Here is a 14,726-nt window from a genome sequence, read left to right as displayed (position 1 = left end):
AAACTAGTACCTGCCAGGTTCCTAGCACAGTCACATATTTAACTATAGAACTGTTGGAGATGGTTTAGCAAGGATTCCAGATTTAACTCTGGGGTCCAAGAATTACATGAATTTTCTTTTTTTAATAAGGCACAGTGAAGTAATTTAATAGTGTAGTGGAGAACCCTATCTCTTTTCCAGCAGTTCCCACACATTGCAATCTTTTGCTGTCATAAATATTTCCCGAGTTTTAAAATTCACTTACTGTACGATACACAAATACTCTGAGCTTCTTTCCTCCCAGGGTCTCCAAGAACTGTCCATTGTAGAGGTCATTCAGACCAACTTTCACTCTCAAAATGTGATTCTGCAGAATCAATTTGAGGACCCTCTGATCCGTAGTTAAGACGTCATCTAACAGTTTGGATAGAACATAATGCCTAAATTAGGTTTCGTTCATGTAGTTTTACATACAATCTCAGATATAATGGGAAATGATATTCACCTCCATTCAGCTTTGGCCTCATTCTTTCACATCTGTTATTTACCCCCAAACCAACAATTGCCTCTTTTTAAAGCATGCAGTGGGGACGCGGGTGGCGCTGTGGGTTAAACCACAGAGCCTAGGACTTGCCGATCAGAAGGTCGGCAGTTCAAATCCCCGTGATGGGGTGAGCTCCCGTTGCTCGGTCCCTGCTCCTGCCCACCTAGCAGTTCGAAAGCACGTCAAAGTAGATAAATAGGTACCACTCCGGCGGGAAGGTAAATGGCGTTTCCGTGTGCTGCTCTGGTTTGCCAGAAGCGGCTTAGTCATGCTGGCCACATGACCCGGAAGCTGTACGCTGGCTCCCTCAGCCAATAAAGCGAGATGAGTGCCACAATCCCAGAGTCGGGCACGACTGGACCTAATGGTCAGGGGTCCCTTTACCCTTTACCTTTAAAGCATGCAGTAGCTTGCATGATGCACTGTCCTCCACTGAATTCAGATGCATGAAGAACTATTTGAGTGGTCAAATAAATGCATAGGTGCGGAGAAAGACTGTGTGTGGAGGGAGGCCCTTTAACTATGTCTCCGGCATAGTGATGGCAGTAGCAGGCTGGGATGCAGTGACAGTTTTTTCTCTTGGTCATGACAAGCCTCATTATCCCATATTTGTACCCATCTGGAGCCACTCCAAGCTTGGTTGTGGATGTGGTTCAGTCATAGACATAATTGGGAATTTGGGGGAGGGGAAATTCTCTCCCTTGCTCTTACTCTTTTTAAAGCAAGTCCAGACACTTCCATATCAGGAATTTGAGTTAACTGTTACTGTCCTCACAGGCTGTAGTAATGACAACTCAGCCAGGCCAGTCTTGGTGCATATATATATGTGTGTGTGCCATCAGAGAACAGAGCAACAACTCTCCTCCTCCAGCATTTGTGCTTCCACCAGCAGTTGATAAGACTGGCTCCTCAGGAATGCCTCTCCCTCTGAAGCCATGAAAGGTAAAGGTAAAGGACCCCTGGATGGTGAAGTCCAGTCAAAGGCGACTATGGGGTTGCAGCACTCATTTCACTTTCAGGCTGATGGAGCCGGTGTTTCTCCACAGACAGCTTTCCGGGTGATGTGGCCAGCATGACTAAACCACTTCTGGTGCAACAGAACACCATGATGGAAACCAGAGCGCACAGGGCCATTTACCTTCCTGCCACAGCAGTACCTATTTATCTACTCATACTGGGATGCTTTTGAACTGCTAGGTTGGCAGGAGCTGGGACAGAGCAACAGTAGCTCACCCTGTCGTGGGGATTTGAACCCCCGACCTTCTGATCGGCAAGCCCAAGAGGCTCAGTAGTTTAGACCACAGTGCCACCCACGTCCCATGACAGTGAAGCAACCATAGCTGGAACTACCAGGCACTCACTCCTAGCCACGGAGGTCCCATGGACTTCCAGCAACAGGTCTCACAGAGCTATCTTCTTGTATTGATCAAGACTTATTTGTAGAGTCTGAGCAGTGGCGTAGCATGGGTTGTCAGCACCTGGGGCAAGGCAAGTAATTTGCGCCCCCTAACCCTGGATTTCCGACCCCTAACCCTAACCCTAACCCCCAGATGTTGCGCCCTGTGCGGCCGGGGCCCCCTGCACCCCCCATGCTACGCCACTGAGTCTGAGCATCCTAAATCTATCAAGGGGATTTCAGTTTCAGTGATTGTAAGTAGTTTCAACTCTCTCGTGTTGGACTTCTTCACAAAGTTGAAGAAGATATTTAAGATATCTCTTAAGAGTTATTTTTAGTGCCACCAAGTCTGTCGGTCTACCTACCGGAGAAAGCCCCATTCACTGGAGCTAGCAAGGTATATTCCTCCTCTGGCTTTAAAGCTGCGGCCAAGCCAACCTGAGACACCAGGTCTTTGAAGGTGGTTTGTTGAGGACCAGCAAGATCTATAACTTGCTTAGCTGAAATTGAGGAAGAAATGGGTGGACAAGCATTAGGTTTCGCTCCAAAACTCTTTCCAAACAGACAAATATTTTTAAAAGGATACACAAGGAATATCCATAGAGTTCATAAATGGGTTACTTCTTCAAAAAAGAGAATTAGTTGAGACTACCTGCCTATCTATTCCAGGGGTCAGTTACTACTAGAGAAAGTGCATAGGATTGGAAGTCGCCTGTGTGTCACTCTCAAGGCAAATCTTAAAAAATGTAGTATAAACACAGACAACTGGGAAACACTGGCCTGCGAGCGCTCCAGTTGGAGGACAGCCTTTACAAAAGGTGTGATGGGCTTTGAAGACACTTGAACTCATGAAGAAAGGGAGAAATGTGCTAAGAGGAAGGCACGCTTGGCAAACCCTCACCGTGACCAACTCCCGCCCAGAAACCTATGTCCCCACTGTGGAAGGATCCAGAATTGGCCTCCACAGTCACTTATGGACTCACTGTTAAAACCGTGTTTAAGGAAGACATTCTTACTCGGCTACGAGTGATCGCCAAAGAAGAAGAAGACTCACCGGAGTCAGGAATAAGCACTTGGTCTACTAGATGAATGACACCATTGCTTGTCACAATGTCTTTTCGCTTCACCATTTTGACGCCATTGATTGTCAAGCTTTCGCCATCACAGCCAACTTCGACAGTATTGCCTTCCAAGGTCTCGTAGACACCTCCACTCATGATGGCTTCAGAACACTGGAGAGTATTCAGAATGTGGAATTTCATCAGAGCTAAACAGGGGAAAAAACAGAAAGGACTCAAATGAAACCTGAGGCGATGCTGCAGCCATCTAAAACTGGTACATTTTAGAAAATACAATGCCATTATAAACAGTTAATGTAATGAGTTTTGCTTTTGACATTCATTTCCACTAGAAATGTTCTTAACTATTTAGGGGGAAAGAGAGATTCCCACGCACCTTTAGTAGTACCCATATTGAAACATTTGCTATGTGGTTGTTCCAGCTAGAAAAGCGAGTGTGGACTGCACTTGAACAAGACTTTTACAAGCATCATATGCCTTTGGACAAGGGCTTAGCCCTTCAAATGTACATTTCATTGTGAATTTTATTTTGTACCTTGCAACTTATTACACTTCCATTAGAATCAAAATCATGAGCAGAAAAATAGCAAAACCATTAAATAGCACATATAGCTAGGGATATTTAGAACATACATTTAAACTGTTTCATTAAAAAAACCCAACCTTGTACATTATCTCTCTGGTGGCAATATGTGACATGAATCAGTAACTTGCTGTTTGTGGGAGGGGGGCAGAGGGAGAGGCAAAAGTTGCCACTTATTTCAGACAGTTCATACCGAGCTGCCAGAACGGTGCTGGTTTCACATATCAATCTCTTAGCCATTCCTGCATTGCAGGGGGGTTGGACTAGATGATCCTTGGGGTCTCTTCCAGCTCTACAGTTCTATGAATCTGTGATTCTACTATGTTATGCATGAATCTCAAACCCAAACGCATTTGGCCGATAACCCTACACTAGGGGTCAGCAAACTTTTTCAGCAGGGGGCCGGTCCGCTGTCCCTCAGACCTTGTGGGGGCTGGACTATATTTTTGGGGGCAGGAAATGAACAAATTCCTATGCCCCACAAATAACCCAGAGATACATTTTAAATAAAAGCACACATTCTACTCATGTAAAAACACCAGGCAGGCCCCACAAATAACCCAGAGATACATTTTAAATAAAAGCACACATTCTACTCATGTAAAAACACCAGGCAGGCCCCACAAACAACCCAGAGATACATTTTAAATAAAAGGACACATTCTACTCATGTAAAAACACGCTGATTCCTGAACTGTCCGCGGGCTGGATTGAGAAGGCCATTGGGTCGGATCCAACCCCCGGTTCTTAGTTTGCCTACCCATGCCCTACACGTTCATACCACAGGTTTCCCAAGTAGCAATGCAGTTCTTCTAATGAGCTGTCACAACCCAAACATACTATGATGAACTCAGCATCTGAATTCAAAAGCAGAAGCCACAGGAGAAAGCAATATGCAACAACCCCACTAGCCTCTGTGTGGCATAACAAGTCTTCGTCCAGTTTCTGGAACACTGTGAGGGAGCCAGTCTAATGAGGTTCTTTGAACAGGGAGACCTATAGTAGGGAATTCTAAACTTGGTTGTCTCTCAGCAAGGCTGTTGAAACTATTCTAACCGTTGCCACTATCATAACATAATAATAGCTCTGGATTATAATAATAGGTTATTACATCTATCATGACTGCAAAACTCATGAGCCCTTAATCAAATAATATGATCCCTATATTTAAAATGTGAATTGGAGACCAATATTTGACCTGAACTTTTATTTACAGTGCACTTAAAAGACAGCGATGATCTAAGATATTTTAGTACTTGAGGAAGGAAGTTCAAATTCCCCCTGCAATTGTAAAAATGTAATAAGCACACTAATTGACACCTAGCTCTGCCTCACAATAGAGGCAGCCCTAAAAAAAACAAACACCAAAAAGTGGTCACATTTCTCTTTTTGCTCCCCAACTTATTCCTTTTCGATGGACAAAATAGGCTAGTGGCCAGTCAGTCGGTAACCATAGAATCAATTTTGTCCCCCAAGCACATCTACCTATTTTAGTGTGAAGCTACTCCCTCTTTTTTCTTTAAAATATCAGTGTGCTTCTGGTGCACTGTGATAACATGGAAAAGAAAGCTTCACTCTTCCCCTCCCTTTTATGCAGCATTTTCTGCGGTGCCAAGTGGGGTAATTGATCTAACAGGCTGGTTGGGAATTCCCTCCAGGTAAGACGGTTCTCAGCTGGCATGCGGCAAAGGTGTTACGAGAGAAGCGGTAAGGCTAAAGGCATTTCCAGCCTTTTCCTGCCAATCTTTCATAGGCGCATGGTCCCTCTGAGGTAAAAAACCAACTGGAGTGAGTTATAAAATCAACAGCCAGACCAACAACTAGACCTGATGCCTAGGTAAACTGCCAAGGCACTTCTCTAACTTAAACATCTGACTTTGTAGTTTCCCTTCCTTACCAAAAAATTCCTTTTTTATCAGGGACAGTGCTTTGGTCATGGTCAAAAACCCCTCAATTTGATTTGGAAACGGCTCTGCTAGAGAATTCTCCTGGGAGAGGTTGCTTTCTCCTCAGAGAGTTCTAAACTGATGTCTTACTTGAAATACCCGGTTTCTTGAAAGACCACTTCCTTCCAAATGTACCTTCTTGAAGCTTAAGAAATCCTGCTCCTGGTTAAGTCAGGAAGGTAATTATGAGCGATACAACCTTTCTGGTAGTGGCACCCTGGGTATGGAATCGTCTTCTCAGAAAAGTTTGCCTGACACCATATTTTTGGTCAGGCAAACCTTTCTGTTTACCCAGGCCTTCAAAGCAACTTAGGTAACCTGGATCTCTGAGTTTATAATTTTGGGACAATTGTGCTCTTTTTGTTGTTGCATTTATTTGGTTTTGATTTTAATGCTGATATGGTTTATTATTATTTATTAAATATGAATTAACACCCTTCATCCGCAGATCTCAGGGCGCTTCACAACATAAAATTTGTAGTAAAAATAACAACAGCAGCAAACCAATAATTCTCCCTCCCACAACTCATTTAAAAGGGCATCGGATGTCAATCAACCAAAGGCCTGGTTGAAGACGAACGTTTTCGCCAGGCGCCTAAAGGAGTATAATGAAGGTGCCTGGTGAGCCTCCCTGGGGAGAGCATTCCACAAATGGGGAGCCACTGCAGAAAAGGCCTGTTCTTGTGTTGCCACCTTGGGACCTCTCATGGAGGTATGGGTTAGTTCATATGGAGAGAGGCAGTCCTTGAGGTATTGTGGTCCTGAGTTGCTTATTTTTTAGTTTCAAGGTTTTATTATTATTACAGTGGTACCTTGGTTCTCAAACGCCTTGGTTCTCAAATGCTTTGGTTCTCAAACTCCAAAAACCCAGAAGTTCGTGTTCCGGTTTTCAAACTTTTTTCGGAAGCTGAACATTCGATGCGGCTGTCGACTGTTGTTTCCAGGGCACCTGCACCAATCAGAAGCTGTGCCCTGGTTTTTGAACATTTCGGAAGTCAAACAAACTTCTGGAACTGATTAAATATGGCACTTTTGTTTTTGCTATTAATTTTGCATTTTTGTTTTTGAGGCTTTTTCAAGTAAATTGTTTTCGTGACTGTGTGGAACCCAGTTCAGATTGATTGACTGTGTGACTGTGGAAATGGATAAAAGCCCCCCATCCAAACAAAGACTATCATCAGAGCAGGTAAGAAACAAAAAATAATTTTAATTTTTATAATCTACAATATTGTCTTATTTATTTTATAGTACAGTACATTGATTATTGCTTTCATTTTTAGGATCAGTGGCCTCGTTAGATAGTAAAATTCATGTTAAATTGCTGTTTTAGGGGGTTGTTTTTAAAAGTCTGGAACGGATTAATTCAGTTTGCATTACTTTCTATGGGAAAGCGCGCCTTGGTTTTGGAACACTTTGGTTTTGGAATGGACTTCCGGAACGGATTAAGTTTGAGAACCAAGGTACCACTGTATTATTATAAGCTGCCCAGAAAACTTTGTGTTATGGGGCAACATGCAACTGCACCAGATAAACAAAGAAATTACACATACATAGTTAGACGCCAGGGGAAGGTGAAGGTTATGACATGATTAAAACAACTGGAGCAGAAATGTTATTTTCAGTCAAATGAGATTGTCGTAAGCTTATAGGAGGAAGATAGCATTTGAGAGATGGTTTCTAGTGAGCACTTCCAGATATCCTGTTGCTAAAGCTGAGCACGACTCCCTCGAGATCCTCCTTTCTTTTTCCTTTGACATATGAAGCAGGGAAAATTCTTACTCCTACACTGTCTATGTATCAACTGCCCTTTCTTAATGAGAAGAACAGATGCAAGCTGTCACTTGCAGTAACCATTAGCTGTAAAGATTCTAATGGGACTTCCCTTTTCTTTTATAGAATGTTTATGGGATACAAAAGTATACCATTTGAGTAGTTCTGAGCACATTTCAAATGCAGGAAGTTTCATTTACTAGAGCTTAGGTTTTGTATCCTCAGCGGTCGCACCAATTACACTGAAAGGTGCTTATACAGCTTTCTCAGTTTCATCTGCTCAAAGCATAATAGTACATAAGGCATATTCAAGAGCTGAAGCTGTTGTGAACATTAATGTCTCATTGCTGCTATTATTTTCCTAAAAAGGGCATGTATGAAAGGTTGTCTTTCTAAGTAAGTTGAAGCTGACCACATGTGCTCTAGCTCCAGTTTTTCAGATACACATAACGTTGGGTAGAAAAGATGTGGGAAGACAAGGAGAAGCCAACTTTCCAATCATCATTTACCTAGTAACTTATTTCAAACTCCTTACAGGCTTACACATCATGCAGCAATGCGCTAATGGAAATACAGTGGTACCTCGGGTTAAGTACTTAATTCATTCCGGAGGTCCGTTCTTAAGCTGAAACTGTTCTTAACCTGGGGCTTCCTGCTGCTGCTACGCTGCCGGAGCACGATTTCTGTTCTCATCTTGAAGCAAAGTTCTTAACCCGAGGTACTATTTCTGGGTTAGCGGAGTCTGTAACCTGAAGCGTATGTAACCTGAGGTAAGGTAAAGGGACCCCTGACCATTAGGTCCAGTTGTGACCCACTCTGGGGTTGCAGCGCTCATCTCGCTTTATTGGCCAAGGGAGCTGGCGTACAGCTTCCGGGTCATGTGGCCAGCATGACCAAGCCACTTCTGGCCAACCAGAGCAGCCCACGAAAATGTCTTTTACCTTCCCGCCAGAGCGGTACCTATTTATCTACTTGCACCTTAACATGCTTTAGAACTGCTGGGTTGGCAGGAGTAGGGACTGAGCAACGGGAGCTCACCCTGTCGCGGGGATTCGAACCACTGACCTTTTGATCGGCAAGTCCTAGGCTCTATGGTTTAACCCACAGCGCCACCCGCATCCCTAACCTAAGGTACCACTGTACATTTATGTGATGAGCTGTAGATGCAAGACAGTGGTAACACTGATAGCTTGGGAACAGCTTGCAGAAAGATAGTGAAAGGAGGATAAGTAGTAGAAATCCTCCCCTATGGGGGGGTCCTCATCCTCAGTGGGTTCATCCACACTTTCATTTGACCCCTACTTTGATTGTATTGTATGCCAGCAAAATCCCCCCCCCCCAGTTCTGAGAGCTTTTCTCATTTTTTTCCGCAGCTGTGCCTTGCGAAAATCCGATCTCACCCGCTGAATTGAAGATTGGCTGAGCAAAATCTCCCTTCGGATTTTTTTGCACATCTGATAAGGTTCATTTCAGCAGGTAAAATTGGATTTTCGCAAGGCACAGCTGCGGAACAGCGAGAAAAGCTCTCAGACCCTGGGGAATTCATCGGTACACAATACAACCAAAATACTGCTCAGGCAAAAGTGGGAGTGAGCCCTGAGTTTTGAAGGGGAACAATCCGAAGAATGTGTTGGGCTGTGCTGCTGCAAATGGGAGGGCAATACTCCGGGCTCCCCTACAAACACAGCAGACTCAACAGCTATTTATTACTTCTCTAAAGTTGCCATATTTCAAACAGTGAAAATCCAGACAGAAACGTTGTTGAGCTTTTTGGGCAAAATCACAACATATGGCAACCCTAACTTATCTCACTTATTAGAGGCAGTTGTTATGCCTCCTGGAACAGAGCTGGATTCAAAATAATTGCACATGGACAATTTTGCCATACTTATTTACAGCAAATGGTCTAACATGGTGGGAGACATATCATGTTCTTAACTATTGCTTTCCAAAACTGTCTCTTTTTCTTTTCCCACAATATCAACTTTACAGAAATACCTTTAGCTGCCACCTTGTCGTTCATAATCCTGTTTAAGACTCCACGTGGAAGTTTCTCAAAAGCTTCGTTGGTAGGAGCAAAGAGCGTGTATTGGCCAGGCTTCCCAAGAGTTTCCATCACATCTGATGCCATGGCAGCAGTCTTGGAAAGAAAGAGATGCCGTTATTAAGCACCTTGATATTTTAGGTACAGAAAAGCAATATTTTAAATGAGCCGAGTACAGTAATACTCTTCCCATGGTCACTTAAGACCGGTATTTTTTCATAGTCACCCGATTGGGCAACTCATAATATAATATGTAAGCATTATAGAGTTGTTTTCCTAGATGTATACTCACAAAAGTAGGAACATGCCCGCATTGCAAGGAAGCTTCCCCTACCCCATGTGCTCATTTGGCTACTCAACAATTAGCTGGAAAGCCAGATGCATATATTATACTTACATGTATTTTTTTGGTGTGTGTGTGTATAAAAGGTAAAGGGACCCCTGACCATTAGGTCCAGTCGTGGCCGGCTCTGGGGTTGTGGCGCTCATCTCACTTTATTGGCCGAGGGAGCCAGCGTACAGCTTCCGGGTCATGTGGCCAGCATGACTAAGCCGCTTCTGGCGAGCCAGAGCAGTGCATGGAAACGCCGTTTACCTTCCTGCCAGAGCGGTACCTATTTATCTACTTGCACTTTGACATGCTTTCGAACTGCTAGGTTGGCAGGAGCATGGGCCAAGCAATGGGAGCTCACCCCGTCACGGGGATTCGAACCGCCGACCTTCTGATCGGCAAGTCCTAGGCTCTGTGGTTTAACCCACAGCGCTACTCGTGTCCCAGTGTGTGTGTATATATAAATAAAATTAAGGCTGCCATAGCACAGCTCCCATTGGAGTATTTGTAGTGCCAATCCAGGATTTGCACAACAGCAGTGGCCATGGAATGGGAGCTGGGAGGGCAGAACACTGAGAGCAGAAAATAGTGGGAGAAGCCAGAAGAGACTGGGGAAGAAGGGTTTCTTTATAAAGAAGTTTTTAACATGGAAAAATAGCAGGCAGGTGTCCAACACAAAAGCTAAAACCAAAAAGCTAACTGTGTTTAGATGTGTGCTTAAATCAGGATGCAGCAACTATCAAGGCTAAAGGCTAAAGGACGTTCATAATTACGAAGGGAAGCTTACTCTGAGAGATGAAAGATCATCTTCCACATCAAGGTAGTCTTGAATGGTATTTCCAACAGGGGTCAGCACACGGTCGATGACATGCACAACACCATTTGTAGCAATTTGGTTACCATGGATGATTCTAGCGCAGTTAACCGTAACAACCTGCATTTGAAGAATGATGCCAGAGAATATTAAGCACAGAACTCGCTGGCAACCAGAAGATTATTGAGAAGCGTTATTCTTCTAGCGCCTTTATGGGATGTGTGATGTGATGTCTGCTATAAAACATTCTGGAAAGAATCTAGCTAGAACACACATTGCAATGAAACTTGTACCAGATACATTTCATGTCCTATATTTGGTAGCAATAATGTTTTTAAATTCTTTAAGGTGAACATACAGAGCGAAATTTAACACTGAGTTAGTAGCCATTGTTTTTAACCTGCTGATAGTTTGGTACATCTTTGGATTTTGCAAAGTGCCTTGAAATCATTGATTAAAAAATGACATATAACTAATAAGAATAAATAAATAGCCATGTCTGACTTGATTGCAGCAGAACCTTAGGTCAACTAACGGAAGCTGTAATCCTTTACCACTTCCTCGGGAGTATGCCCCACTGGGACTTACTTCTGAGTAAACATGCATGGATGACTGCCTTCATAGATCACTGCCTTGCCATGGCAAAGGGGCTTGAATAACTCAGAGAAGCTATGAGCTATGCCGTGCAGGGCCACCCAAGATGGACAGGTCATAGTGGAGAGTTTTGACCAAACGTGATCCACCTGGAGCAGGAACCGGCAAGCCACTCCAGTATCCCTGCCAAGGAAACTCCATGGACAAAGGCAATTTTGACCAAACTGTGGGAGGCAGTGGAAGACAGGAATGCCTGGCATGCTCTGGTCCATGGAGTCATGAAGAGTCGGACATGACTAAATGACTAAACAACAACAAACATGCTTAGAATCGTGTTGCATCTCTGGATCCCACCAAACACCTATAAAAATGAAATTCTATCTAGAAAGTTGAAGTTTACAGCTCTTTCCAAGCTTAGAGCCACATTTATAACATAAATATCGCATGCAACATTACAATGTCCTCTACTCCAGGGGCTAAAGTTCATGGTACTACAGAAGAAAAAGAATAACTAAACAGACTTACACCATTGGGGTAGTGATTTATATGCAGTTTTTGGTTGTCGTACATAGACACCAGATCCATGCCATTCCTGAGGTCCTTTGTCAACATGCGCTTGTTCACCATGTGGTTATGGAGGGCATTGTACAGTTCGATGTTTACATTTTCAATCAGGCCTTCGTGGATTTCCTAGGGGAAGAGATTCAGTTAGACTTTCCATGGCCATCATCCCAGTCAGCCTGATATACACCAGATTACTCTGCTACAAGTGAAATAATCCATGCTAATGTGTTTTTTTTTCATGCTAATATTTCCTTTGGCAAGCTACAGTACTTCATTTAGCATCCAGCTGCTAAGCTTCTAAGTTTCTTTCATTTGAAAGTACCGCGGCTCCATGAATTACAACATTCATTTATTCGTGCCGTCTTGGACATCTTGCCTTCTTGGCCCCTTTGCTTTTTCTTACATGTTACCCACTATTCCACAAACATTCTTCCACACTATTTGTGCAACCAGCATATTCTGCTCCTCAGACCCGACTAAATTGGCAGAGCCTTTCTGGGATCAAAAGGCCATTTTCAGCACTGCTTGCCATTTGCCAACCCAGCCAACGTTCTTACGTTCTATCAAGCCCTATCCTGGGCCTATCATCTTTGACCTCCTGATCTTAGCCTGTGCTCAGGTTCTTACGTTTACAGTCATAACTCAGAAGTCAAATACCTTGTGAGTTGAATGTTTTGGCTCCCGAATGCCGCAAACCTGGAAGTGAGTGTTCTGGTTTGTGAACGTTCTTTGGAACCCGAACGTCAGTCACAGCTTCCGCAGCTTCTGATTGGCTGCAGGAGCTTCCTGCATCCAATTGGAAGCCATGCTTTGGTTCTTGAATGTTTTGGAAGTCGAACAGACTTCCGGAACGGATTCCGTTTGACTTCTGATGTACGACTGTATTACTTTGGTGGCCTGGGAGCCAAAGTAGTGTTACTGCTTCTTCTGCCACTGGACAATCTGAGAGTGTATTAACTTATGGTCTGTGTGTGTGGTTTGGGAGCTACACAGTCAGGGAAAAAACAATGCTGTCCAGGGTTGTAAAGACTGCAGAGAGAATAACTGGGTGCACTCTTCACACCTTGGATCAAATCTATGCTTCCATGTGTCATAAGAAAGCTGCAGAGATAGCACAGGATAGTGCTCACCCCGGAAATAATCTCTTTCAGCTTCTGCTTTCTGGAAGAAGGTACAGGGTTATAAAGACTAGGACTAGCCACCTGAGAAACAGTTTTTATCCAAATGCAATTTTTGTTTTAAACACAATGTAAGGTAGTCCCTGTGGGAGTATATTGTATTTAATTATGGGGTATCAGAGGTTTTTAGGGGGTTAACCAGGCTGGGATAGCTGGGATAGCAGGCTTGTTGGTTTCTGAATGTCTGATGTAGATTTTTTCAATTTCGTTGTTCAGTATGGGACAATGACAATAAAGATGATCGAGATGCCCAAGACCACATGGGAGGTATGCAACATTGTGCTAAGGCACCTGGTCTATCAGAGCAAGCAGTTTGGCTTCCAGACAAAACAATTCCTCATTTCCTCCATGCACACTCTGTTCCTGACACCTGCCCCCTGTAAGCCAATCTGAGGAGATGGGGGAAGTGGAAGTCCCTGTTGCATAAGCGGAAGTCCTTGCACAGGACTTAGGTTGAATAATGCCTCCTTTCAGTGTTTCCTTTTCTCATTGCCCAGCAGCACCCAGATTTAAAAGGTAAAGGACCCCTGACAGTTAAGTCCAGTCGTGAACAACTCTGGGGTTGTGGCACTCATCTCTCTTTACTGGCCGCGGGAGCCGACATTTGTCCGCAGACAGTTTTTCCGGGTCATGTGGCCAGCATGACTAAGCCGCTTCTGGCGAAACCAGAGCAGTGCACAGAAACACCGTTTACCTTCCCGCCACAGTGGTACCTATTTATCTATTTGCACTGGTGTGCTTTCGAACTGCTAGGTTGGCAGGAGCTGGGACTGAGCAATGGGAGCTCACCCAGTCACGGGGATTCGAACCGCCGACCTTCCGATCAGCAAACCCAAGGCTCAGTGGTTTAGACCACAGTGCCACCTGTGTCCCTTGCATAACTTGGATTTATATATCCATAAATCCAAAAGCACTTGAAACATTTTTTAACAATCCATTCTGAAATACGTACACGATCCAAAGCATCCCAGGCTTCATTGCTTGGTGCAAACATTGTATACGAGCCAGGTCCTTCAATCTCTTCTCTCAGTTTTGACATGTCAGAGTAGCGTTGAGTGGAGGTCGCTCCCACAATGCCCAAAGTACCATAGACATGATCGATGGGGGCAACTGAAAAAGACAAGAAACAAGCACACTGTACATTCTGTTTATAACGGGTTTGCCCTCCTCCCCTCACCTCAGTTAGTGCCACTTCATCTGGCGGAAATCATTCATGGGATTTGCTGAATTAAATGCTGCTTGCTGCAGGACCCCCAATTTAGCTCATGATTTGACTTAGGATGCAGCAGTACACAAACCACGTAACAAAGAGGATGTTCAAAGGAAGGAAACCCACCATTTCAGGTTGCTTAGGAACTTGTGCACTTTCCACAAGGACACTACTGAAAATAGCATAGTTAGGTGGTCCACACACAAATGGTCCACTCAAGGGTATGAAAAATGTAGTTGCCATATTTGGGGAGCAGCCAGCTTATGTCAGGGACTGTATAAACACACAAGACACAACCGGCTGTACTTTTGAATAAATAAGGTATAATATTCATTGTGTCAAATTGTAGATTTCAACAGAGGTCTCATAAAGTTCAACGAAAAAAGCAGAAGACCCAGTGGATCAGTTCATTCTCTAGTCAGTTCATGCATAAGGTCCATACGTGTAGAAGTATGTACTCCACCTGTCTGTTCATAGAGTCCAATAATCCACTTATACATTCAAAAGTACAGCCGGTTACATCTTGTGTGTTTATTGAGTATGTTTCACGTAACCATAGGTTTGTTGTTGTTGTTTTGCTTAAGTCAGGGACTGGGCAGAGAAGGAATGGAGGAGACCGCGTCCCAATCCTGACCCTTCCAGGGAGGAGGAAATAGAAGACAGTATAGATTTACAACAGGGGTTTGAGGGAGGC

At 43.9% G+C, this 14,726-nt stretch overlaps 1 protein-coding gene across 16 annotated transcripts in view; it reads right to left on the bottom strand.

Moving 5' to 3' along the window:
- Positions 1-14,726, bottom strand: part of POSTN (periostin) — a 51,666-nt gene that overhangs the window by 29,524 nt on the left and 7,416 nt on the right. For all 16 annotated transcript variants that reach the window (XM_081844958.1, XM_081844968.1, XM_081844967.1 and 13 more), the window contains exons 4-10: positions 13,775-13,932; positions 11,606-11,770; positions 10,460-10,606; positions 9,296-9,437; positions 2,974-3,186; positions 2,285-2,419; positions 245-393 (exon numbers count right to left, since the gene is read on the bottom strand). In XM_081844958.1, the coding sequence (XP_081701084.1) occupies positions 245-393; positions 2,285-2,419; positions 2,974-3,186; positions 9,296-9,437; positions 10,460-10,606; positions 11,606-11,770; positions 13,775-13,932 (1,109 nt within the window). The remainder of the gene's footprint in view (positions 1-244; positions 394-2,284; positions 2,420-2,973; positions 3,187-9,295; positions 9,438-10,459; positions 10,607-11,605; positions 11,771-13,774; positions 13,933-14,726) is intronic.

This window comes from Podarcis erhardii, assembly GCF_964252035.2.
Source record: "Podarcis erhardii genome assembly, chromosome: 17".
Taxonomy (NCBI): domain Eukaryota; kingdom Metazoa; phylum Chordata; class Lepidosauria; order Squamata; family Lacertidae; genus Podarcis; species Podarcis erhardii.
The sequence above is the reverse complement of the archived record's forward strand: the minus strand, read 5'-3'. Positions and strand labels throughout refer to the sequence as shown.